The 26,453-nt window shown below is 40.4% G+C and overlaps 1 protein-coding gene across 4 annotated transcripts in view; it reads right to left on the minus strand.

Annotated features, from left to right (window-relative positions):
* Window positions 1-1,257: 1,257 nt before the first annotated feature.
* Window positions 1,258-26,453, minus strand: part of LOC144591964 (ELAV-like protein 2) — a 96,020-nt gene continuing 70,824 nt past the window's right edge. For all 4 annotated transcript variants that reach the window (XM_078396050.1, XM_078396051.1, XM_078396049.1 and 1 more), the window contains 3 exons: window positions 22,642-22,867; window positions 4,576-4,614; window positions 1,258-3,877 (listed from right to left, as the gene is read on the minus strand). In XM_078396050.1, the coding sequence (XP_078252176.1) occupies window positions 3,550-3,877; window positions 4,576-4,614; window positions 22,642-22,867 (593 nt within the window). In that variant the 3' untranslated portion in view covers window positions 1,258-3,549. The remainder of the gene's footprint in view (window positions 3,878-4,575; window positions 4,615-22,641; window positions 22,868-26,453) is intronic.

The raw sequence follows: 26,453 nt of genomic DNA on the forward strand, positions 1-26,453 counted from the left end.
CACCAAGGTCCTGTGCCAAACTTCAGTTCAAATGATACTACCGACACCGTATCCTATCAGGCGTTTCAAAGGTAGTTAATTCAACCTGGCATAGCAAATCCTTAAGAGCCTTTCAATACAGCACAGATGGCCAAATCTTTAGACAAGATGAAGCATGCATGTGGGTGTAGTCAATGCTAAACTGCCTTTGCGTTTTTAAACTTCAATTTTGCACATACCAGCCATTGAAATAAACTCTTCATTCTGAAAAGCTAAGCAAAAGAAAATCCAAAATCCACAAGATTGAGGATAAGGAAAACCCAGTATTTTGAATTTTTTGAAAGGGCTACATGTTTTTCATTAACCAGCAATGCTTCATTCGTGTAACATACTGAAGAGAAGCTACAATCTCTATTGCAGCAGCACAAAGCAAAGTAATAAAAATACTTCTTGAAAATAACTGTACAATAAATAACACAGGATGGGCTACTGAAAAGATAAGAACAGTAATCATAGGAAAACAGTTGAGGCTTTGGTAAAACCAAATTTAACAGATTTCCTCCATTTTACAGTTTTAGCAGATTCCTGGTCATTATCCTCAGTCTAAAACTTTGCTACAACAATTGAACAAATCCCACTCACCCATCTCTCCCGTACTTCATCGATCCAAGTTCACTGCTGTATAACACTTGTTTTTAAAATCCTTATCTAACTTTCATGTAGTCCGACACCTATTCAGACCTTTCAGCATTAGTGAAACATCTAATTATCAGTTTCTGACCTCCATCCGAACTTAATTGCTTCTCTACCGATAGGTGTAGTTTCGAATGCTAAGCTCCCCCCTACATCCTTTTTGTTTAAGACGTGCCGTAAAAATCACCGCAATATTTCATGAAGCTGACAAAATCTTTTGATAATGGTTTTATGAATCTCTTAAGGTTTTGCTCTGCTAAAAGGTGATACATAAATATAAATGGTATTAATATTAAAAATCTATCGGCCATTTAAAAACTGGTACTATGGCCTGAATGCACCTCGACATTAAAGACAGAATTTCATGCAGCTAAGTGCAATGTTTTAGTTTCTGATCATTTCCTCAATGATGTGAACCAGTTTAAGTGAGCAGTGTAGCAATTAAACAACACCCTGTTCTCCAGGAACCAACTAGTCCCTTATTTATTTTTTCATGTCATTCCCCCAATTCCACAAGGCAAGGAAAGATGGGTTCATCAACCCAATGATCAGGTATATTGAACCTTAAAACAAGCTTTATTTCCCTTCAACTTTTGTTTATTGATGTACTGAACATGAAAAGGTACAAATGATCCAAACACAATATAAGGAAAGAAACATGTACAGCCTCTTAAATACTCAAAAGAACATACATTCTATTCAACCGATGTAAATTTAGTCATACTTTACAACTTCAAATAAATACAGACTTACATCTTATTAAGTGCTATGATAAACATCGTGAAGTGAAGACCAATTCACATGCTTTCCCAATAATGTTGCTGCATTTGACTAGGCTATTAATTCATATCCGTGTTGCTACAGGCCTCAACATTGAACAATGTCTTTTTTAAAGCTGCACTTGGGCTCTCACAGCCCTTTCTCGTGCAAGGCCCAAGAGATTAATTCTAGATGACAGCATAGAGTGGGTTAGCATGAAAACATGGGTGTGCACTTCCACGTGCTTCACAGTATATGTACTTCAACTAGGCTGAGAATTTATAACTACAGTTTTCAAAAGCAATAGCAAAGATAAATGTACAACTATGTTATGCATAGCACATTGCTTGTTCTAAGGGGAAGAGCACATGAGCATTTCAGTTTACACAAAGCAGGACATTTAACTACAGTTATCAGTGCACCTGGTCGAGGACTGCAATTCCACAACCAATTTGTTCTTAGAAGAATAAGTTAAGCTAGATGCTTCTCTGAAAATAGAGTTTTTCAAATTTATTCCTGTTATGATAAAGAACTGCTATATCTCCCCATAGTGATTTAAGCATTAATTGCAAATTTACTTTAACATTTCAACAGGATATCTTCCTTTTTAGTATGAAAATGTAAGCATATTTGTTCAAACTGTGGCTTTACCCATTGTACCACAAATGCATATATAACAAAAGCAGTGTCACTATAGTTTTAAAGAGCTGCAACAAGACTATCTACAGACCAACAACAAACAAATCTGATGCACTGCAATTCTGGTCATTAGGACAACAAAACAAGTAAACTTCAAGTAATGTTAATGCAGTCTACAAGAAACAAAAAACATACAAAGCATTCAGGTTTTTTTTTTTAAACAGCACTTGGCATGTAGTCAAAAACAAAAAGCAGAAAAGGTCCATAACAAGGACTTATTTACATTACACAATGCTCAGGTGCAGTCTATTATACTTTTGCATTTTCCAAATTTATTCCAATTGCTTTGAAATTTGTATAGCAAAGCAACTCCAAATCATTTTTCCACCCAATTCCAGCACGGACAATACAGCAGGAGAGTGTACATCACTAAACACCTTGAGCTTCAACAGAAGGGAATACTTTCAGGAAGAACACATTTCCCCCAATTTTCAATAATTGATATATTTGCATGCACTGTCTCAATGTTAAGCCTCTTTTTAATTCTTGAAATCACAATTAAATGTGAGCCGTTTTGTCAGAAATAACCAGGATGATCCACTGATTATACAAACGAAACCCACAGTGCCCACTGGTTCTACATCTTGGTAATACAAAGGTCTTCAAGATAATCTCTACATCACAAGACTTTCCAATAAATGCCAGCCACTGGAAATTTCCTGGTTTTAATTTTTCAAAAGCTCACTAGATGTCATATGAAGAGATTCTCAAAGTAACCAAGTCAAAATATTTGTTCCAGGTCCTGTAAAAAGTTTCTCCAAATTTCTTTTATAAAAATAGATGCTTTTTTTTAAACCCACTTCAGCAAAGAGGCTCTCTCTCTTTGGCAAGGTACTGTGTTACGAAAAAAAAAAATTCCAAGAAGCTTACAATAAGGTATAATTGCAGCCCACCCTTTCCCAATTCAAAGTCTTATCAAAATAAAACTTTACTTAACATGTAAATAAAGAAAAACAAAATGTAAACCAACATTTTGAAACTGATCATTTAAATGCAATGAATTTAAAGGCAAATCAAATACTTGACCAAAATATATTTTCTTTTAAAAAAGGAAAAAGAAACAAAGCCTCACAAATTCACTTTATGTTCTGTTTCAAGGCAGTTGTGTAAAAATCTAGGAGTCTTTCTTCCTTCAGCTGAAACAGATTCTTTTTAAAAGGTCCACCTCCTTCAAAGGAGGTACTAGAATGTTTTGTGACAGGTAAAAAAAACCTGCACCTCTTGTCATATTTTCAAAACATAAAAGCTATGAAAGAAGATTTAATGCAAAGTTACCAGCAATATAAAACCCTCTCATTCTTAGGATGCTAAATAGTCATTCTTCTCTCTTAACACTGACTTACAAAGTCTTTGCGCTAGTATATAAAGTTTTGCTTTAACATGTCTTTTTGAATAGCTATATAACAGTTATGTTACATATTAGGCTTTGTGCGTTTTGTTGGTTTTGAAGGAGACCTGCAGTACTCTGTCCCCTAGACGATATCCATTTAAGCTGGCTATTGCCATGGCAGCTTCGTCATAATTGGTCATAGTCACAAATCCAAAGCCTTTACACTTGTTTGTGTTAAAGTCACGGATAACTTTCACATTGGTCACTGCACCAAATGGTCCAAACATTTGCCAAAGAATACTCTCATCTGCATCAGGCGCTAAATTGTAAACAAAGATACACCAGCCTGTTCCAGCATGTCCAGGGATATTGATGCCTGCCAAACTGGTCATTCCATCAATGGTCATTGGTGAAAACCTGCCAAAAATAAAAAGCTACAATAGATCCTCATCCATGACCAAAGTTGATATTAAAACAAACTAATATGACCCCTTGACAATAGGATTCAAACAATTTTGCATTTGCACTATTAATTCCAAAGAATTAAAATTTTGTGAACCTCAATGCAGCTGTGCAAAGCTATAAAATAATGTTGTGAATCTGTCGAAGTCTAATTTATTGCCAAGACACAATACTAGTCAGTCTAATTTTTTTAGGAAATTAAGGCAAATGGGCAATCATCAATACAATTGCTCATAAAATAAAGCTTTTTTGCAATGATAGTAACTGGAGATCAACAATTAACATTCAAATGGAAATAAAGTTTGAAGTTAGAAAAACAATCTAAAATATGTATTAAACAAAATGCTGGAACCATAATGAAAAGATTTGCTCATGAGTACCTTCAAAATTGTGAATTGACAAACCATTTTTGGCAACAGTACTTAAAATGATTCATACATTAAAAAAACTCAAAAAGTAATTTCCACTGTATATTCTCAGAATAATATAATGTCTTTAACATTCAGCATTCCGCATTTAACTTTAATAATTTAACCTGGTCAATTCAAACTGATTTCACACATCGCCCTCTTAAACACACTATCCATTCAAGATTAGGGACTATTTACTTAGAGATAAAGGAAACCCACTAAAAGTTCGAAGCAGAAAATTACCTCTTGACACCATAAGCCATATTTAGAAGATTGTCCAACCTGTAAAATAAAACATAATGCAATTCAATTGGACATAAAACCAAGTACACAAGAAAATTGCATTTGTTGCAGAAAGCAAATTCAAAAATAATCAAACCACACAGTTCATTACTGTATTACATGACAGGCATGCCATTACAAGGTCAGTCTTTGAAATAGCAGCACATCTACAAGCCAGGATTAATTTTGTGGGGGAAAAATGGAGAAACAAATGGGAATGTAATAAATTAACAACTAGTGCTAAAAGTGGCAGAACTGACTCCATCAGCTTTGGCCAAAGATCACATGGGGTAGATAGAATAAACGACTGTTCCAGTTTAGCAAATGAAAACTACATTCACTATGGATGTCTATTTAATTTGTTCCACTTCCACAAACAAATATTGTGACAACAGTGAAGAGACTAGAGTCAAATATCATTACTTTGTCCAGTCTACAATAGCAATACCAAATGAAGTGCTCAAAACATTGCTACCTGACAACATAATTCTGGAAGACCTCTCCCCTAATTCATGTTGCTTCCATTAACTATAAGGATGTTGTGCAAAGTTATAATATCTTGGAAAAGATGGTGGAACTGCAGACATTGGTCAGGATCCATCTACAAATTAACTGGAAACTTAAGCTCTCAGCTTCCCAGGATCTGAACACAAGGAGCCATATTTTGTGGCCAGTAACAAGATGTGCTGCATACCTTCAAGATGTTCCATGTTTACTGGATACCATAGAATTCTCAACATGAGGTTTAGTGTTGGTGCAGCAGTTAAGTAACTGCATGAATAATCCAGATGCCTGGATCACCAAATGGCATACCAGAATTCAAATCCCAGCTGTGCGATACAATTAAATTTGATACAGGGTAATTATTAGTAATGACCACCAAAAACTACATAGCCATAAAACATCTGACCACTCATCTTAAGAACCAGATTCTTCATTCCTTACTTAATGTTAACGCAGCTCCAGATGTCAACGTTATTGCTTGACATTGAAATAGGCAAGGAAGCTATTCAGACGTATTACAACCCGACATCGAAACAGAATTTGGGCAACAAAATTGCTCCCAGCCTAGGGGACTGGGGAAATTATGCCCCTCAAATATCTAGAGACCGATTTCTAAATCGGGTGAGTTTATTCATTAATTGCCTGATCAAGTAACACCCAACAGTGATCCTCTCAGAATCATATACCTTATAAAACGTGTTCCAGATCTTCCATCAAAAATGCACAATTCAATTTACAACTTCTCAAATTTTAGTAAACACCTGCATGCAACAAAACCTAGACAATATTCAAGCATGGGCTGACGGGGTACATTCAGACCACTAAAATGCCAAGTGATGACAAGGCTAATAGTAGCGTAACCCAACTCCAAATTACGTCGAAATAGGAGTAGAATTAGGCCATTCGGCCCATCAAGTCTACTCCGCCATTCAATCATGGCTGATCTATCTCTCCCTCCTAACCCCACTCTCCCGTCTTCTCCCCATATCCTCCGACACCCGTACTAATCAAGAATCTATCTATCTCAATCCACCATCAACATCCTGGGGTGGGGGGGTCATCGCCGACTAGAAACACAGCACAACCATCCACAGAAATACTGGGGCTAAGAGCATGTCAGTGGCTGGATATCCTCCAGGAAGCAGCTTGCCTTATAACATCCAAAGCTTTTGCACTATCTGCAAAGCCAGTCAGGTGTATGATGCAACACTCACTGCATAGTTGGATCTGCAGTCAAATGCACAAGGAGCTCAACAGCATCCAGGACAGAGACCTCCATCTATCCCCTAACTTGCTCACTCCCTCCACCAGTACCTGTAGAGTGTACAAAATTCACTGCAGTTACTCACTTAGGCTACTCCATAAGCTCATCCAAAACCCACAGCCTCCACTTAGGAAGACAAGAACTTTGGGCACATGAATACATCATGCCTTGAATTTTCCCCTTCATATTGCCTATCACCCCAATTTGAAAAAATCCCCAATTCTGTTGTCAGTAGGCACAAATCCTACAAATTCATTCCTCTCCCCCTACCCCCAATACCACAATCAGAAACATTGCAGTGGTTCAAGGCAATAGATCACTACCATTTTAAGACCAACGCATACTGGCTTTTTGAAGGAGTGCTCATATCAGCCATAATAAAAAAGCCTGAAGATAACAAACCAGGCAGGATTTAGTTAACAAACATTGGAAGAGTTTGGGCATACCGACAATTACATTTAGATGATTTGATATTACACTCAATTGGATTCCACATAATATTAACTTGTACAGAATAAACAAGTTCTCAATACTAGTTATGGCTTAGCAAATCATTAAAAGTTCATTCAATTACTGTTTCCAAGGGATTTTACTACAAGAAAGTGCACTAGTTACAACATCCTGTCAATGTGACGACTGCAGAAAGTTTACCATTTGGAAAGACTTCTACAGCATACGTGGTGGAACAGGATATTAATAGAAATTTTCAGATCTCTACATTATTGCACATTTACAAAATTGCTGTTACTTTTTTGGCAGTGTTTGCAAAAGCTAAAATGTTTGCAACATTACCACAATCCTGTTTGGCTTTAAATTTATTAAATATAGATATATATAGATAATTAAATTCTTGCCAGTGGACATAAGATTGGAAATCCCAGGTATACAATGCTGGAATCTAGAGCAAATATATAAACTGCAGGAGGAACTCAGCAGGCCAAACAGCATCTGTGGAACGAAATAAACAGTTAGATGCATAGTTGATGCTCCAGGTCAAAATTATTTATCTAGCCAATTGAATTCCTCCCGCAGTTTGATTTTTGGTTGAAATTCATGATCTGGATTTATAAATGTTATGTTCAGGGCAGAAAGAATATTGTATCAATACAAAAGTTCAATATTGAAAGACAAGCTGTCGCAGGTACATGACCTCAGTGCCACATTGCAAGTTGTTGCATTGCATCTGGTCCTCCAGATGTTGAAATACATCAGTGCAGAATCCAGAGAGAGAACCAGATACCAGTTTAGAATTGTATTGCTCAAGCAATAGGGAATGAAAGGATTCTTGGAAAGCAGCTGGTATGTTGGTGACTACCATTTTAGTTTTAAATTATAGATGCAAAATTCAAGCTCTTTGATCTGTCAGATACAACAATTAAATACTGCAAATTACTTCTTTCAAATGTCATTTACTTGGCACTAATTTTGCCCATTCATGCAATTTTCCTCGGGGACATTAATAGACTCGGTTATTCCAAGAAGAAATGAGGCTCAAGTCAAAGACACTATTTCCCTTCAGACAAAAAAAATACACATCAGAAGCTTGCAGTAATGCAATTTTGGAACTTCAGTCTTTCAACTTTAAAATATATCCAAAACATGGAAGTAGCACAACAGCCAAAGATACACTGGTGGGATGCACCAATAAGAATAAAGGTGGACAAAACCGACAAAATTGCAGAACATGCATTTTCAAAATAATAAAAAGGAACTGCAGATTTTGGTTCTTACCAAAGACGGTCAAAGTGCTGGAGTGACACAAGTCAGGGAGCATCTCCAGAGAAAATGGGTAGATATTTCATGTTGGGATCCTTCTTCGGAAATGTTTGGATGTATCCCTCTTGAGATCACACCATCTCTAGCCAATAATTGGCCTAACAGGGAATCGCCTTCCCCGAGATTTTCTATTGCTGCCCCTGATTTGTCCTGGGTTAGTTTCTGGGTTAGTTTCTGGGTCAAGAAAGTCAGCACTGGACCTTGTAATGGGAAATGAATTGCATCAAGGAGCATAACTCAGCAGTGATCTCAGACTGAGCAGTTTTAGAAAAGGTCAAATAAACCAACAATTGGATGGAAATCTAATTTCAATAGCTGGCTTGGAGCCAATGGGAAAGATTTTAAAGAAAACATCATTCAGGTACTTTGTGGACATTCCAACAAAGTCATCTAAATCTAGAGCTCCTCGAGTGACTATAACAAGCAAATAGGGGCAAATAGGCACCCATGACACATTGGACTTTATACATTCGAAGTACAGATTTGGCAAAGCATGCTTAAACAGTCTGATGAGATTGTTAAACAACTGAAGGTTATGAGATGCATGTATATGAAGAATTTTTGATGAGGTGTCATTTTATAGAACTGCAATTAAATGTAATGGTTTAAGGGTAATCACGTATATAAAATTACCCAAGCGAATAGAAGTAACCCTGAAGATTTTCCAAATTGGAGGAAATTGCACAGCATCCCACAAGCATTCTGCACGTGCAACAAGACTCCAACCAGGATTTGAGGATATAATTAATAAGCAGACAACACTAAAACGAAATCAAGAATCAGAGATAGATTCTTGATTAGTACAGGTGTCAGAGGTTACAGGGAGAAGGCAGGAGAATGGGGTTAAGAGGGAGAGGTAATCAGCCATGATTGAATGGCAGAGTAGATTTAAATGGCCTAATTCAACTCCTATTCCTTATGACCTTAATAGTTAAACAGGCAATTAGGCAAATAATATTCAACTGATTTTAGACACAAAAATGCTGGAGTAAATCTGCAGGATAGGCAGCATCTCTGGAGAACACAGAAAGAGATGTTGCAACTCTTCTTCAGACTGATTCAGTCTGCTGAGTTACTCCAGCACTTCGCCGTTTCACCTTAAAACTAGGTGACAATGTCAGTGGTCTGCACCAATGAGCCCTTCTTCGCCAGCTGCTGTTGCAGCTCACGTTATAGCCCCTGGACGACAGTGATTTCATCAGGGCCACCGTCACCGACAGGATGCGCTCGTTCACTGTGGGGTTCCCTCCCCACTCATCAGCTGCCGCTTCTTCCTATGCTTCATCTGCTCCCACGCCACCACCTTCACCACCTTCTGCTTCACCACCACCTTCTGCTCCCCACGCCACCACCTTCACCACCCCACGCTTCATCAACTCCACAGTCGCCGACATCCTCCAAGGTGGAGTACGTCAGCGGCTCCATGGGAGGAGGCAAGAGGCCAAATGGACTAAGCGACAGGAGGAGGTGGTGGCACGGACAAAGCAATGGCTGACATGAAGAAGTGGCAGCTGGTGGAAGGGGAGGGAAACACACGGTGACCGAGCGCATCCTGAGGGCCTGAAGAAAGCTGTCCCCATCGGGCCACTTGAGCCGCAACAGCTGCGTCAACTGGACCCGTGCTGTGGGTGAAGGGCTCGCTGGTGCATCTGGCGACCGAAGGGTGGTGTTAGAAGCTGGGACTGTAAGTGGTCAGTGAGGCAGTGTGAGCAGGGTTGGATTCGCAGGTCTGTCCTCTGCATAACGGGATCTGCTAATACGAGGGTTTACTGCATTGGGTTGGTATAAATTACCCAGCTGCCATGAGGGTAGTAGTAGTACATTTCAAATGTAATATTCTTAATGACATTAGATACATACTTGAAAAAAGTCATGGAGCAAAAAAGACAGAAGAAAGATGTATGTGGCAACAAGCCAAAATACATGAATGGGCTAAATCATTCTAATTTAAGACAGTTGCCCAAGATTTTCCATTTTCTCAATTGGACTCAAGGTAAACATAACAAAACACAACCTTGAAGATTCTACTATTTGCATTTGAAGCGATGCCAATATTTTGCATACCAAATATCTTAGTGGGGATTTCAGCCGTGTAGCTGTTCTACTGTTTCCAAAGTGGCAATGTTCCATTCTGGGGAAATGAATGTCTTCACTATTCAATGAAGATTTGTAATTTTCTTTAAATATTTGAAGTAGGTAAGCATTTGAAGCCATCCAAGATAATTTCATTAACCTTAATTTTTGGTTAACTGATACATCCCCCAAAACAAGCAAACAAAATCTCCCACACATTTAACAAACCAATTAGTTCCAGACCAGCAAATCCAATCACTGACTTTAAAAAATCAACAGGTACCTTAGGGAATATAAGTCAAAGGCCAACATGTTACAAACTGCATACACGATGCACTCAACCAACATAAACTTTCTATATTAACCAATAAATACAAACTCTGATTGCACTACATGTTACTTGCCTTTGATTGAATGTTTATTTGCAATTTCAGAGAATAACATCAAATTTCAGCAATGGTGAAATGCAAAAGTTTACACTTTTCCCAGATATTTTTAACACAAGTGGACAGTCAATTAGCTTGGCGCTTATAATGTTAGTGGTCCCACGCCATTCAGAATTGCCTCCAAGGATAAATCAGTACTGAAAGAATCCGTTCCTTATATAAAGCATGGATAGCGAGGGAAGGACTTTCCTTTCAGGTGCAATGGGTTTCACGTTGTGTAGAACTGTGCGGGGAAAACACTTGACTGTTCTTCATGGAGCTGCTAATTAATTTACTGTAGCATATTTTGAAATCTGAAATTGAAAAATCTGAAATACCCATGACTAATTCCATCCAATCCAGTAAAAAGACATCCCCCTCTAACATAGCAACAGTTCAAATTGGAAATCAGTCCCAACAATTGCGATGTAAATGACTTTCCTTCATCAACTCCATTCACAAATTGCCATTAATCTAAAAAGCATGAAAGGAGTTTCTTACTCCTCCCCCTACAAACCAAACACTGTCCAGGACAGGGCTGTTTTCCTACACCAATTCTACTCCGTCCCACCCCCCCCCCCCAACCACCACATATCAGCAACTCGTAGATCAAACGTAATTAAAGCAACTGGAATCCCAGCTAATACGCATGTCAAGATAACTAGAAGATGCATAATGACCACCTTATAGCAGACAGTTTAAAAAAATCAGGAACTCAAAAGGGGTGTTTTGATTCACTGGGAACATAGCTATACAGTGCATTCAGAAAGTATTCAGACCCCTTCACTTTTTCCACATTTTGTTACGCAACAGCCTTATTTTAAAATTGATTAAATTATTTTTTTTATCAATCTACACACAATACCCCATAATAAAAAAGCAAAAACGGGTGTTTTGAAATTTTTGGAAATTAATTAAAAAGAAACAAATGAAATATCACATTTACACAAGTATTCAGACTCTTTACTCAGTACTTTGTTGAGGCACCTTTGGCAGCAATTACAGCCTTAAGTCTTCTTGGGTATGATGCTACAAGCTTGGCACACCTGTATTTGGGTAATTTCTCCCATTCTTCTCTGCAGATCCTCTCTAGCTCTGTCAGGTTGGATGGGGAGCGTCGATGCACAGCTATTTTCAGGACCCTCCAGAGATGTTCGATCGGGTTCAAGTCCGGGCAATTCAAGGACATTCACAGACTTGTCATGAAGCCACTCCTATGTTGTCTTGGCTGTGTGCTTAGGGTCATTGTCCTGCTGGAAGGTGAACCTCTGCCCCAGTCTGAAGTACAGAATGCTCTGGAGCAGATTTTTCATCAAGGATCTCTCTGTACTTTGCTCCGTTCATCTTTCCCTCGATCCTGACTAGTCTCCCAGTTCCTGCCACTGATAAACATCCCCACAGCATGATGCTCCCACCACCATGCTTCACCGTAGGTATGGTATTGACCTGGTGATGAGCGGTGCCTGGTTTCCTCCAGACGTGACGCTTGGCATTCAGGCCAAAGAGTTCAATCTTGGTTTCATCAGACCAGAGAATCTTGTTTAGGTACCATTTGGCAAACTCCAAGCGGGCTGTCATGTGCCTTTTACCGAGGAGTGGCTTCTGTATGACCACTCTACCATAAAGGCCTGATTGGTGGAGTGCTGCAGATATAGTTGTCCTTCTGGAAGGTTCTCCCATCTTCACAGAGGAACTCTGTCAGAGTGACCATCAGGTTCTTGGACACCTTCCTGACCAAGGCCCTTCTCCCCCAATTGCCCAGTTTGGCCGGGCGGCCAGCTCTACGAAGAGTCCTGGTGGTCCCAAAGTTCTTCCATTTAAGAATAACTGAGGCCACTGTGTTCTTCGGGACCTACAATGCTGCAGAAATTGTTTTATACCTTTCCACGGATCTGTGTCTCAACACAATCCTGTCTCTGAGGTCTACGGACAATTCCTTTGTCTTCATGGCTTGGTTTTTGCTCGCACATGCATCGTCAACTGTGGCATCTTATATAAACAGGTGTGTGCCTTTCCAAATTATGTCCAATCAATTTAATTTACCACTGGTGGACTCCAATCAAGTTGTAGAAACATCAAGGATAACCAATGGAAACAGGATGAACATAAGGTCAATATTGAGTGTCACAGCTAATGGTCTGAATACTTATGTAAATGTGATATTTCAGTGATTTATTTTTAATTACTTTGCAAAAATTTCTAAACATCTGTGTTCGCTTCTACATTCTGGGGTATTGTGTGTAGACTGATAAAAAATGAATTTAATCCATTTTAAACATGGCTGCAACATAACCAAATGTGGAAAAAGTGAAGGGGTCTGAATACTTTCTGAATGCACTGTAGATTAGCACCACAACACAAGTGCTTGCTAGGCCGGGAATGATACTAGGAACAGGGAGATAGGGGATCCGAATGTGTGGCTGAGGAGCTGGTGCAGGGGCCAGGGACTTAGATTCTTAGACCACTGGGATTGGTTTTGGGGTAAGGGTGAATTGTACAAAAGGGACGGGTTGCACCTCAACAAGTGGGGGGCCAGCATTCTGGCAGGCAGTATTGCCACACGGGTGGTTTTAAACTAAATAGTGCGGGGGTTGGGGGTGTCAAATGGGATAGACAAGGATGGAGTTAAAGGGAAAGAGAGTATAGGAAAAGTTAAGAAAGACCCCAGAATTAACAGGACAGAAAGCTCAAGAAGAGATTGGAGAGAATGGCCAAGTGTAATAGGAATCGATGTGAAAGGTGAGATGAGCAATGGATTAAAAGTATATATGAATGCACGAAGTATAAGAAGTAAAGTGGATGAGCTTGAGGCTCAGTTAGAGATTGGTAGATATGACATTGTGCATATTACAGAGACATGGCTGCAGGAGGATCGGGTCTGGGAACTGAATATTCAGGGTTATACATCCTATAGAAAGGATAGGCAGGTGGGCAGCTCTATTGGCGAGGGATGAAATTTAGTCCCTTGCGAGGGGTGACATAGGGACTGACGATGTAGAGTCACTGTGGAGAGAGTTGAGGAATTGTAAAGGTAAGAAGACACTAATGGGAGTTATCTACGAGCCCCCCAAACAGTAGCCCAGATATAGGGTGTAAGTTACAGCAGGAGTTAAAACTGGCATGTAACAAAGGTAATGCCACTGTGGTTATGGAGGATTTCAATATGCAGGTAGCCTGGGAAAATCAGGTTGGTTCTAGACCCCAAGAAAGGGAGTTTGGAGAGTGCCTCCGAGATGGATTCTTAGAGCCTACCAGAGAGAAGGCAATTCTGGATTGAGTGCTGTCCAAAGAACCAGATTTAATAAAGGAATTCAAGGTAAAGGAACCACTTGGTGATAGTGATCAAAATATGATTAGTTTTAATCTGTAATTTGAGAGAGAGAAGGCTCGATCAGAAGTGTCAGTGTTACAGTTGAACAAAGGGGACTATGAAGGCATGAGAGGAGCTGGCCAAAGTCGACTGGAAAAGGATCCTAGCAGGATTGACAGTGGAACACCAATGGCAGAAATTTCTGGGCATAATCCAGAAGATGCAGGATCATTTCATTCCAAAGAGGAAGAAAGATTCTAAGGGGAGTAAGAGGCAACCGTGGCTGACAAGGGAAGTTAGGGATGGAATAAAACTAAAAGAAGAGATGTATGACATAGCAAAGAGTAGCAGGAAGCCAGAGGAATGGGTAACTTTCAAAGGACAACAGAAGGTAATAAAACGGGCAATACGGGCTGAAAAGATGAAGTACGAGGGGAAGCTGGCCAAGAATATAAAGGACAGTGAAAGCTTCTTTAGATATGTTAAGAGAAAAAGATTAGCAAAGACAAATGTGGGTCCCTTGAAGGCAGACACTGGTGAAATTATTATGGGTAACAAGGAAATGGCCGAAGAATTGAGCAAGTACTTCGGATCTGTCTTCACAAAGGAAGACACAAACAATTTCATAAATGTAATCAAGAACTCGTATGATGGAACCTCATGCAAAGTTATGCATGCAGGCCTGCTCTCCCAGAGCTTTAGTGTCAAGACGGGCATCAAGCAGGGATGTCTACTGTCACCATTCCTGTTCCTCCTGGCAATTGACTGGATCATGACGGAAACTGAAGGGAAAATAAATGGAATTCAGTGGACAATGTGGGAGCAGCTGGATGACCTTGACTTTGCAGACGACAAAGCTCTCCTTTCACACAAAGCTCTCCTTTCAGACACACAGATACAAATGCAGGAGAAGACGAACAGACTCTTACAAGCTGCAACAAAACTTGGTCTTACACCCAATACAGCAAAGACACAGGTGATGAAGATCCACTCCAAAACCAGCAACCCTATCCTCATGCACAGCACTGCTCTGGAGGAGGTAGAAACATTCAAATACCTAGGCAGTGTTGTGGACACCACCGGAGGGGCAGATACAGACATGAAAAGCAGAATCAATAAGGCTAGGGTGGTGTTTAACATGTTCAGGAAGATCTGGAGCTCAAAATACATCTCAATCAACACCAAAATATGCATCTTTAACTCAACTGTGAAGCAGGTAATGCTGTATGGATCAGAGACATGGAAAACAAAATACACAACAAAGCTGCAAACATTCATTAACACCTGCCTCAGGAGAATACTAAACATCTGGTGGAGAAACAAAGCAAGCAATGTGGACCTGTGGAAAAGAACAAGCCAGGATCCCATTGACGTCCAAATTCGAAGGAGAAGATGGAGTTGGATTGGACACACCCTCAGAAAATCTGCCACAAACATCACCCGGCAAGCCCGGAAAATGGAACCCCCAAGGAAAAAGGAAAAGAGACCGCCCCAGGAACAGCAGGAGAAGAGGTGTCCAGGCAGAAATGTCTGGGAGTGGGCTCAACTGGGGAGATCTTGAAAGAACCGCCAACAACCGAGTGGGGTGGAGGACATTTGTCAATGGCTTATGCTCCCTAGAGGAGCAAAGGGCTTAAGAAGTACGAAGAAGTAAAAGCTTCTTTAGGATGTTAAGAGAAAAAAATTAGTTAAGACAAATGTGGGTCCCTTGAAGGCAGAAACAGGTGAAATTATTATGGGTAGCAAGGAAATGGCAGAAGAGTTGAACAGGTACTTCGGATCTGTCTTCACTAAGGAAGACACAAACAATCTCCCATATGTAATAAAGGACAGAGGATCTAGGGAGACAGAAGAACTGAAAGAAATTTGCATTAGGCGAGAAATAGTATTGGGTAGACTGATGGGACTGAAGGCTGATAAATCCCCAGGGCCTGATGGTCTGCATCGCAGGGTACTCAAGGAGGTGGCTCTAGAAATCGTGGAGGCATTGGTGATCTTTTTCCAATGTTCAATAGATTCAGGATCAGTTCCTGTGGATTGGAGGATAGGTACTGTTATCCCACTTTTCAAGAAAGGAGCGAAAGAGAAAACGGGGAACTATAGACCAGTTAGCCTGACATCAGTGGTGGGGAAGATGCTGGAGTCAATTATTAGAGAGGTAATAACAGCGCATTTGGATAGCAGTAAAAGGATTGGTCCAAGTCAGCATGGAATTATGAAGGGGAAGTCCTGCTTGACTAATCTTCTGAAATTTTTTGAGGATGTGACAAGTAAAATGGATGAGGGCGAGCCAGTGGATGTAGTGTATCTAGACTTTCAGAAAGCCTTTGATAAGGTCCACACGGGAGGTTGGCGAGCAAAATTAGAGCACATGGTATTGGCGGTAGCGTAATGACATGGATAGAGAATTGGTTGGCAGACAGGAAGCAAAGAGTAGGAATAAATGGGTCTGTTTCAGAATGACAGGCAGTGGCGAGTGGAGTGCCGCAAGGCTCAGTGCTGGGGCCGCATTTACAATATATATTAATGATTTGGATGATTGAATTAGAAGTAACACTAGCACGTTTGCAGATGACACAAAGCTGGGTGGCAGTGTGAACAGCGAAGAGGATGTTAGGAGGTTACAGGGTGACTTGGACGGGTTGAGTGAATGGCAGAGGCAGTATAATAATGTAGATAAATGTGAGGTTATCCACTTTGGCAGCAAAAACAAGGAGGCAGATTATTATCTCAATGGTGTCAGATTAGGTAAAGGCGAAGTGCAACGAGACCTGGGTGTCCTTGTACACCAGTTACTTAAAGTATGCATGCAGGTACAGCAGGTAGTAAAGAAAGCTAATGGCATGTTGGCCTTCGTAATGAGAGAATTTGAGTATAGGAGCAAAGAGGTCCTTCTGCAGTTGTATAGAGCCCTGGAGTACTGTGTGCAGTTTTGGTCTCCTAATTTGAGGAAGGACGTCCCTGCTATTGAGGCAGTGCAGCGTAGGTTCACGAGGTTAATCCCTGGGATGGCAGGACTGTCATATGAGGAAAGATTGGAAAGATTGGGCTTGTATTCACTGGTTTAGAAGGATGAGAGGGGATCTTAGAGACGTATACAATTATAAAAGGACTGAACCGGCTAGATGCAGGAAAAATGTTCCCAATGTTGGGGGAGTCCAGAACCAGGAGCCACAGTCTAAGAATAAAGGAGGCCATTTAAAACTGAGGCGAGAAGAAACATTTTCACCCAGAGAGTTGTGAATTTGTGGAATTCTCTGCCACAGAAGACCAATTCACTGGATGAATTTAAAAGAGAGAGAGAGCTCTAGAGGCTCGCGGAGTCAAGAGATATGGAGAGAAGGCAGGCATGGGTTACTGATTGTGGATGATCAGTCATGATCAGAATGAATGGCGGTGCTGGCTCGAAGGGCCTAATGGCCTCCTCCTGCACCTATTTTCTACAGGACTTCATCTTCAGTCAAAAGACATTGTCCCAGAGGGCAAATTTAAAAAAAGTGAAAGTATTTCTATCCTCAGTTCTCTCCATTTAAAGCAATCAAAGTTGGATAGGTATTTTCTTTATATTAAGGAGCATGAAGCCTTAACACAAGTTTATAGAAAGCTTCAATTCTTGAAAACAGATCAGGGAGTTGTAAAATAAATTTATTTCTGGGATGAACTAACCCATCTATATATTCGATGATTCGTGTTCTTGGTGGAACAGGAAAGTGACAACAACACAAGTTTCCCATCCTCATCCGACTAGAAGCAAAGCACTTGGTAAGATTTGCCAGGTGGGTGGATGTGAAAGATGAAGCAGCTTACATTCAATATTTGCTAAAGGTTAATATTTAACATTTAAATTTGGTAAGTGAAAGGTTATTTTCACTCATTTTCTATAATGTTTATAATTGTCAGAACACGACCTTCCTTTAAGGAGTGCAGTGAAAGCTGGGGAATACTGTTCATAGTTATGATGTTCAACACTACTACCATCTTTATTGTTCTCTGACAATAAAGGCTTTCTATCAAGATCGTGGGAATTGCAGATCGTTGGTCAAGGCTTCAGGCCTGGCCCAACATTTGTGGTCTACTGGACAATAGTAAACCCTGCATCTTTGCCTGCTCAGCATCAGGATGTGGAAATGGATGCACTATTTCCAGCTGTCATGGGACGAGCTATCAGATGAACAAAGAAAAAGATTCAACACGGTGCTCAAAGCTTCCTTAAAATGCAACATCTCCACTGAACACCTAGCACCATCCAGCCCATGATTGCTCAAAGTGAAGGAGACGCATTCAAATTCATGCATCAGTAGCACGCAAAAGCCATAAGTTGCAGAAGCAAACCAACCCAAATACCTACCTGCCTGCCTGCCCCATCAATCACCTCCTGCCCCACCTGAAGGTGGGTGCGGTTCCCACACTGGCCTCAGCCATCTCAAAACCAGAGTGCAAGCAGTCATACCCAACCCCTATGGCCTATCCAAGGTCAGGTCTCAACCCAATACCAATGGAACAGCACCTCATATTTCATGTGGGCAGCTTACACCCCAGCGGTATGAATATTGACTTCTCTAACTTCAGGTAACCCTTGCTTTCACTCTCTCCCTCTACCCCTCCTAGTTCTCCGTCCAGTCTGACTGTCCTCCAGATTAAATTTTATCTGTGTGCATCGTTGTCACATTCTCCTAGCTAACAATGATCTATTCGACATTTTCTTTGACCTGCGTCCCCTTTGATGTCTCATTTTCACACCTTACACTTACTTATCTGTGTCTCCCTCTCCCCTGACTCTCAATCTCAAGGCCTCGACCTGAAACCTCACCCATTCCTTCTATTCAGAAATGTTGCCTGTCCCGCTTTGTTACTTCAGCAGTTTATCTTCAGTGTAAACCAGCATCTACAGTTCATTCCTACACACTTCACTTATTTTCTGTTTTTTGTTTTGCTACACATCCTATGTTATAAATAACCTGCAAATGGAAGCATAGAATTATTAAATGTATTAGAGTAAATTCCATTAAGTGACATTGCTAGCAGGGAGACAAATCATAGGGCACAGAACCAGGCCCTTCAGCTCAACTTGTCCATGCCAACCAAGCTGCACCATTTACACTAATCCTACCTGCCCACGGTTGGCCCATATCCCTCTAAACCTTTTCTGTCCATATATCTGTCCAAATGGCCTTTAAAAGTTAATAATATCTGCCTCAACTACCGCCTCTACCAGCTCGTTCCACATACCCACCAACCTCTGGTGAAAAATTTGTCCTTCAATTCCTATTAAATCTTTCCCACCTCACCTTAAACCAACGTCCCGTTGTTCCTGATTCCCCTAATCTGGGTAAAAGACTTTGCATCTACTCTATCTATTCTTCTCATGATCTCATACAAGTCTATAAGATCACCCCTCATCCTCCTGCGCTTCAAGAAATAAGGTCTTAGCCTGCCCAACCTCCCTATAAATCAGGCCCTTATGCCCCAGCAACATCCTCAAATCTTCTGTGCATTCTTTCCAGCTTAACATCTTCCCTATAGCAGGGTGACCAAAACCAAACACAATACTCCAAATGTGGCCTCACCAACATCTTGTACAACTGCAACACAACATCCCAACATTTATACTCAATGCACTGACTGATGAAGCCAATATACTTAAAGCCTTTCTGATCACCATATGTATCTCTGACACCACTTTCAAGGAACTATGTACCTGTATTCCTAGATCCATCTGTTCTACAGCACTTCCCAGAGCCTTGCCAATTACTCTTAAGGTCATACCCTGGTTTGACTTCCCAAAATGCAACACTTCACACTTAATTGCACTAAATTCCATTAAACATTCTTTAGACCACTGGCCCAACTGAGCAAGATCCTTTGTAATCTTTGATAGCCATCTTCATTATCTGCAATACCACCCATTTTAGGGTAATCTGTAAACTTCCCAAATATGCCTTGTACAGTCTCATCTAAATGATTGATATAAACCATAAACAGCAATCGGCCCAGCACCGATCCCCAAGGCACACCATTAGCCACAAGCCTCCAGTCTGAAAAGCAACCTTCCATCACCTTCTGCTTCTTTCCACAAAGACAATTGTCTGGCCAGTCAGCTGGCTCGCCCTACATCTCATGCAAACTAATCTTCCAGAGCAGGTTACCATGTGAAACCTTATCAAATGCCTTGCTGAAATCCATATAGAAAACATCCACAGCTCTGCTCTCAACCTTGTTATTTTTGTTTATACTCATTCTCAAGAAACAATCTCCCACATACAAAACGGTGATGACCATCCCTAATCAGCCCTGATCTAAATGCACGTCTTTTAGACCCCGGAATACCCTCCAGTAACTTGCCTACCACAGATGTAAGCTCACTGGTCTACACTTCCCAGGCTTTTCCTTGTAGCCTTTCCTAGAGGCACAACATTTGCCCCCTCCAGTCTTCTAGCGCCTCACCCATAATTGATGATTCATATATCTCAGCCAGGTGCCTACAATTTCTTCTCTAGCTTCCTAATGTCCATATCTGATCAGGCCCAGGAGATTTGTCTGCCTTCATACACCTTAGGATATTCAGCACCACCTCGACCGTGACACTGACTGTCATAGAAACATAGAAAATAGGTGCAGGAGTAGGCCATTCGGCCCTTCGAGCCTGCACCTCCATTCAATATGATCATGGTTGATCATCCAGCTCAGTAACCTGTACCTGCCTTCTCTCCTTACCCCCTGATCCCTTTCTGTCCATTGACCGTCCCAAGCTCCGCAGTCTCCATGTCTTTCTCCATGGGAAAAACAGGAGAAATACTCTGAGGACCCTACACAACTCCTGCAGCTGACCGCTGTGGTTTCTGAGGGTCCCATCCTACCACAAGTTATCCTCTTTCCCTAAATGTACTTTTAAAATCTCTTTGGATTTTCCATAATATTATCTGCCAGAGCTATCTCCTGCCCCTTTGTTCCCCTCTTTGTATGCTCCTCAGTTCCCAAAACTCCTCCAGGGATACACTAGGGCCCCGCCTGCCTGTACCTGCCCCATGCCTCGTTTCATAACCAGACGCTCAATTTCTATTGTCATGCAAGTTTTCTTACACCCACCTGACTTGCCCTTCACTCTGACAGGAACATGCATGCCCTGAACTCTAGTCATTACATTTTTAAAAGCACGACACTTTCCAGACGTTCCTATACTTGAATATAACCCACTCGAATCAACTTGAATGAGTCCTGTCTAATACCAAAATTGACCTTGCCCCAATTCAGAATTTTATCTCGCAGGCCCGCCCTGTCCTTATCCATAGCTAGCTTGAAGTTTTTTAAAAAGTGGTCGCTGGTCTCAAAAGGCTACGCCACAACCACATCAGTCCCTTGCCCTTCCCATTTGCTAATAGATTAACCTTTGCCCTCTCCCATGTGGGGCCCTCTACATATTGCCCGAGAAAACTTTCCTGAACCTATTTGACAAATTCCATCCCATCTAAGTCTTTTGCACTGTGAGTCTCAGTCTATGCTTGGGAATTTAGAATCCCCTACTATGACAACCCTATTAGTCCTGCCGCTGCCTGCAATCTCCTGGCAGATTTGATCTTCTAATTCCCATTGACAATATAATTAAAATATGCAACCGCAAATCTCCTGAAATACAATGCATAAAGCTACTGAATCACAATTTCTCTTGCATCATTTTTCTTGCTCTCTCCCTCCATAAAAACACACCATAAAAATATTAAGTAATATTGGCCCAAAAGTTAGGCACCAATTCTACCCTCCACCGCCAACCCCCACAAAAGAATTTCTACCGCACTCCACCACTTGCTAAACCAAATCTATTCCATTTCCATACAGAGCCACTTTGTAGAAATACAGAGGCAGTTTTGAATATTGACTTTAAAGGCTTTGCATTTGATTTCTGATGCACGAGATCAGAAGATGTGTACAAGGAAAGCAACTATGTACAAGGCAAGCCAGACCTTTAACTCTCGGGAAATCATTTGATTCAGGTTAAACACGGTACAAAGATCAAACAAGCAGAGCTCACAGCTGTCAGCTTCAGATATAAACTAAATGTTCCTTAAGTATGCAAGTTGCTCCACAAACCCCTTGGCCACCCTGTTCAGTTTAATCATAATTAGTCCAAGATGAATCAAGTAATTTCTATTGAAATGAGGGTCAAACCAAACTAGTCGCCTAATTCAAAAACTATCACCATAGCTTGGGTTCAATTCTGGTGCAATTTCCACCTGTAGCTACACATGACAGAACACTAATTGAAATATATGGCATTTGTTGTGAACTGCAGACAAAAGGTTGCCATGTTACAATTTTAGTCAGGATAGGAAAAAACCATGCATTAATCCTCAACAAAATATGGACATTGCTCTGGTAGAATTCTTCAATTGTTTTATAGGGAGAAGCTGAACACTAAAAATATGAGAGTTTAAAATTACCATCCATCAAGCTAGAGCAAGCAAAATAAGGCCCAAAATGGCATTTCTTGCAGCTTCAACTATATTATAAAAATCACTCATCAATCCATCAAGATTCTGCACAGTTAAATATCCATATAAAATTTTGGAATGAAAATAGTCAGCTACCATATTTATTTAATCCAACCTCACGTAGCACTTACTCCCAACATGTGTTAAATGCCCCCTTTAAGTTGCAACTATGCAGGGGTTATTACATACCTTAACCTTTGTGCCTGGTGATGAAGAGGTCCAGGGTATCGCCTATTTGGAGACTGGTACAGCTGCGAGAGGATTGCCTGGTTGGTTTTCTGACTTGGATTATTGGCGAATTTGACAGTGATTGGTTCTGTGGCATTTGGAGGCTTCTGCCCATTTAAACCTTTGATTGCTTCCTCTGCTTCCACTCTTTTGTCAAACCGAATGAAGCCAACGCCCCTGGACACACCTTAAAAACAGAAATCACACCCAGTTACACAACTCACATTTAATTCTGCTATAATTTGATTTTTAAACTACCCACGAGTAAAGTACATTGAAAGCAAAAGATAAAATATTGGAAATAAATAGGAATGAGAGAAGGGAATACAGAAAATTATCTAAAAAGTAGGTCTTTCTTTATTCAACTTTAGTCATTTACCCGTTCAGCTAAAGGGTACATTTTCAGAAAACAATGCAATTTCTGCAGACTATCAGATTCTAACCAGACTAGTGCAATTTTTAATCACAAGGCAGAATGCATTGTGATCTGCTAATTACTTCTTTGAAAATCAGAATCTTCTGCTCTACCATAATATACTGCAGTAGGACAGAGCTCATCACATCGCCCTATCCCCAGACTTGCCTTTACAGTAAAATAACTTGCATCAACACTGGCTATTGCAAAACTTATGGCACCAGATCACCAATAAATTTTGACCTTCAAATTCACAACTGGAATGGGAGCAAAGAGAAAATAAAGCTTCAGGATACAAATCAAATGTTTACTAATCAAAATATTGGACATCAATTTGCATCACCAATTGACCGCCCCGACTTATTCAGGCCAGTCCGGAGTATTTAAGCGCTGCAGTACAGAATTTTGTTGGTTAGTACAGTGGAAAATGTTCACTTTAGTAACCTATAAATGTATTTAAGACGAGTGTACAATTCTTGAATACAAAGGAGGCATAGACACCACACTTCTGTCTCTTTCTCAAAGGAGAATTTAAAGGTAATGGAACAACTGGAAGCGGTCCATTGTAAAATGTTGTTTGCCTGTATTCCATAATGCACCAGTGTATGCAAAGGTTGGATCCCATGGCGAATTGTGTGTCAGTTTCTTAAAATGGATTATGAATATTCCTCTTGGTGTGTATTACCAAATGACATTAAACAATTCAAATACCGGAATACTCACCTCATAGCAGAGGGTGAACATTTAATTCTTAATCATTCTCTCGTTAAATAGCTTACAAGTGATTGAACTGTAAAATTGTTATATTTAGGATCAGTAGGATATTTGAAATAGCAAGTATAAATTTATTGTGGAGCTTTAACAACGCACATCTACATTAAACATTGCTTGCTTTAAACACCATGACATTAAAGATAGCTTGAGATGAACAGCATCAAATACATGCAAGTGCACAACACAAGAGTGCCCAACTATATTACTAGTGTCAATAAGTTCCAAAGCCAATCACAGTAATTAAAACAAGCTTTATAAGGGCCTTAGCTGTGGCTCTTTATTTTCAAATCTCAGTTTCTTGCGGTCTTTTGAAGGGTAAGCTCGTCTTCACAGTTCATTTTCTATTCGGTTCTACACACGAGCATTAATCTGGCAACAGAGTATGAATGTGCAATGGTGAAGAGCTCACCTATAAACTATTTAAGAGACACAAGAATCGGCCAAAATTGGATATTTAGCAAAAAGAAACTGACATTTGAGGGGGGATTCAACTCCAGAGTTAACATACTTTTTATAATATTCACACTTGTTTTTCACTCCCATTTCATCTAATACATCAATTCTAAAGGGCCTGTCCCACTTAGGCGATTTTAAGGCGACTGCCCGTGACTAGGCTGTCGCCGACAGTTCGCCAGGTGTCGCGGGCATGATCGTGAGGAGTCTTCAAAGAATCGTAGTGGATCTCAGTGCATCGCTGAGAAATCAACCCGAGTGAAATTTCTCGGCAACAGCTGGCTTGTCGCCAGGTATCATTGCTTATTGCGGGCGCTGTCGCCTGCTGTCCCCAGGTTTGCTAGGTTGTCTTAGATGCATTTAGAAGCACATATTAAAATAAGTAAAGTCATTTGAAGATACCATAAAATACTTGTGTTTAACCAATTTATTTACCGTCAGGACATTTGACAGGTAGATTGGAGGCGACAGTTTGACGGTCAGGTAAGTGTGGGAATTTTCGCGATGTTTATGGCCATCAGCGATTACATTTAAAGTTGGCTCCCAACCCAGAAACCAGATATGCATCTCCTGTACATTTTCAAAGAATGCCCACACTCTGCACAAAAATCCTTTTAACCACTTTCAAAATTACATTTCTTAATACTGCTATTAGTAAACTGTAAGTAAATCCAGTTTATGCCTCGTTACCGTGAAGCGAAATCAGCGAAAATCAGGACGCCGTAGAAGCATTGGCAGCGTATGAATTTCGCAATGTTTCCGAAGACGGTGTAATCTCATCCTGACTCGGCATTGTCATGGTCATTGTCGTAGGGTAAAAGAAAATTTCAACGAACTGCGACGACTTTGACAGTCGCTTAAAAAAATCGCCTAAGTGGACAGGCCCTTAACTCTATTCTCAACTCAATGAAGCAGCATTCAGAATAACATGATAATGATGTTAATGTCATTCAAGTTCCAGAAGGTGACCATCTCCAACTAGCCAATCCAATCACTTACTTTGTATATTTAACACCATCACCATATTCCCCCACGAACCATAACCTCATCTGGAATAGCCACAAATACAATAGCTACATTCAGAGGCTAGGTATTCCATGAAGAGCGACTCATAACAGAAAGTGAAAGCCTTTCACCGTTTACAAAGTACTTTAGTCATTTGAAGGAACACTCACCAATTGCCTGGGTGAGAACAGCTTCAGCACAAAGTTGCATAGCATCCAAGACAATGCAACCTACTCAATTGGTACACCATCAACCACCCGAGGCATCTATTCCATCCACCACCAGCCTACAATGGCTGCAGTCTACATCTACAAAAAGGAATGTAGTTACTCACCCAAGCTACTTTGACACAGTGGAAAAGGGCTTCAAGTGCACAAAAACAGTACCATCTGAATGTTCCCCTCCAATTCTGAAATATATCGCTGGTTTCAAATCCAATCCATTGTGGGAGTACCTCACAAGGACGGTAGCACCAAGGCAGCAGCTCACCACCATCTTCTCAAATTAATTTAGGAATGAGCAAAAAAAGTTAGTCTTGCCCAGTTCCCAAATTTAGTAAATACCACTGGTGTCTTTATCTTCAGATGCCAAGGGTCCAACTAGAATCCCCTCAAACCTAAATTGGCATTACAGTTCTATAAATTTAACTCTTTAGCAAAGTTTTGGTTACCTGGTCTAATCTCTCCATGCATTTTATTATTTGCATTATGGACATATTTCAATTAGCAAAATCTCCCAAAAGGTTTAAAACCATTTTGATATATTACTAGATAACAAAGATAACATTTGTTGTAATCAGATTACTCACTGCACAAAATCTACACCAGCATGTTAAAATTCATGAAGATAGAACTAAATGGTGTTATCTGAGAAACAAAATGCTAGAAACATACATGTCACGCGTCATCTGTGGAAAGAGACACAGAAAGATCAAGTGGGGCTAATTATAAAGATCATCTTGACACTGCGTTAATGGGAACAGTTAGGAAGACTAAGTGAAGAAAATCTATGTAATGAGGAAAGTTAGAATGAGGACACATACGAGAGAAAATATAAGTTGTGAAAAATGTTGGTGGACATGGCCAACAGATCAGTGTGGCTCAATGGAGGGGGATAAAAACAAAAC

The sequence above is a fragment of the Rhinoraja longicauda genome, chromosome 3 (genome assembly GCF_053455715.1).
Source record: "Rhinoraja longicauda isolate Sanriku21f chromosome 3, sRhiLon1.1, whole genome shotgun sequence".
Classification (NCBI taxonomy): domain Eukaryota; kingdom Metazoa; phylum Chordata; class Chondrichthyes; order Rajiformes; family Arhynchobatidae; genus Rhinoraja; species Rhinoraja longicauda.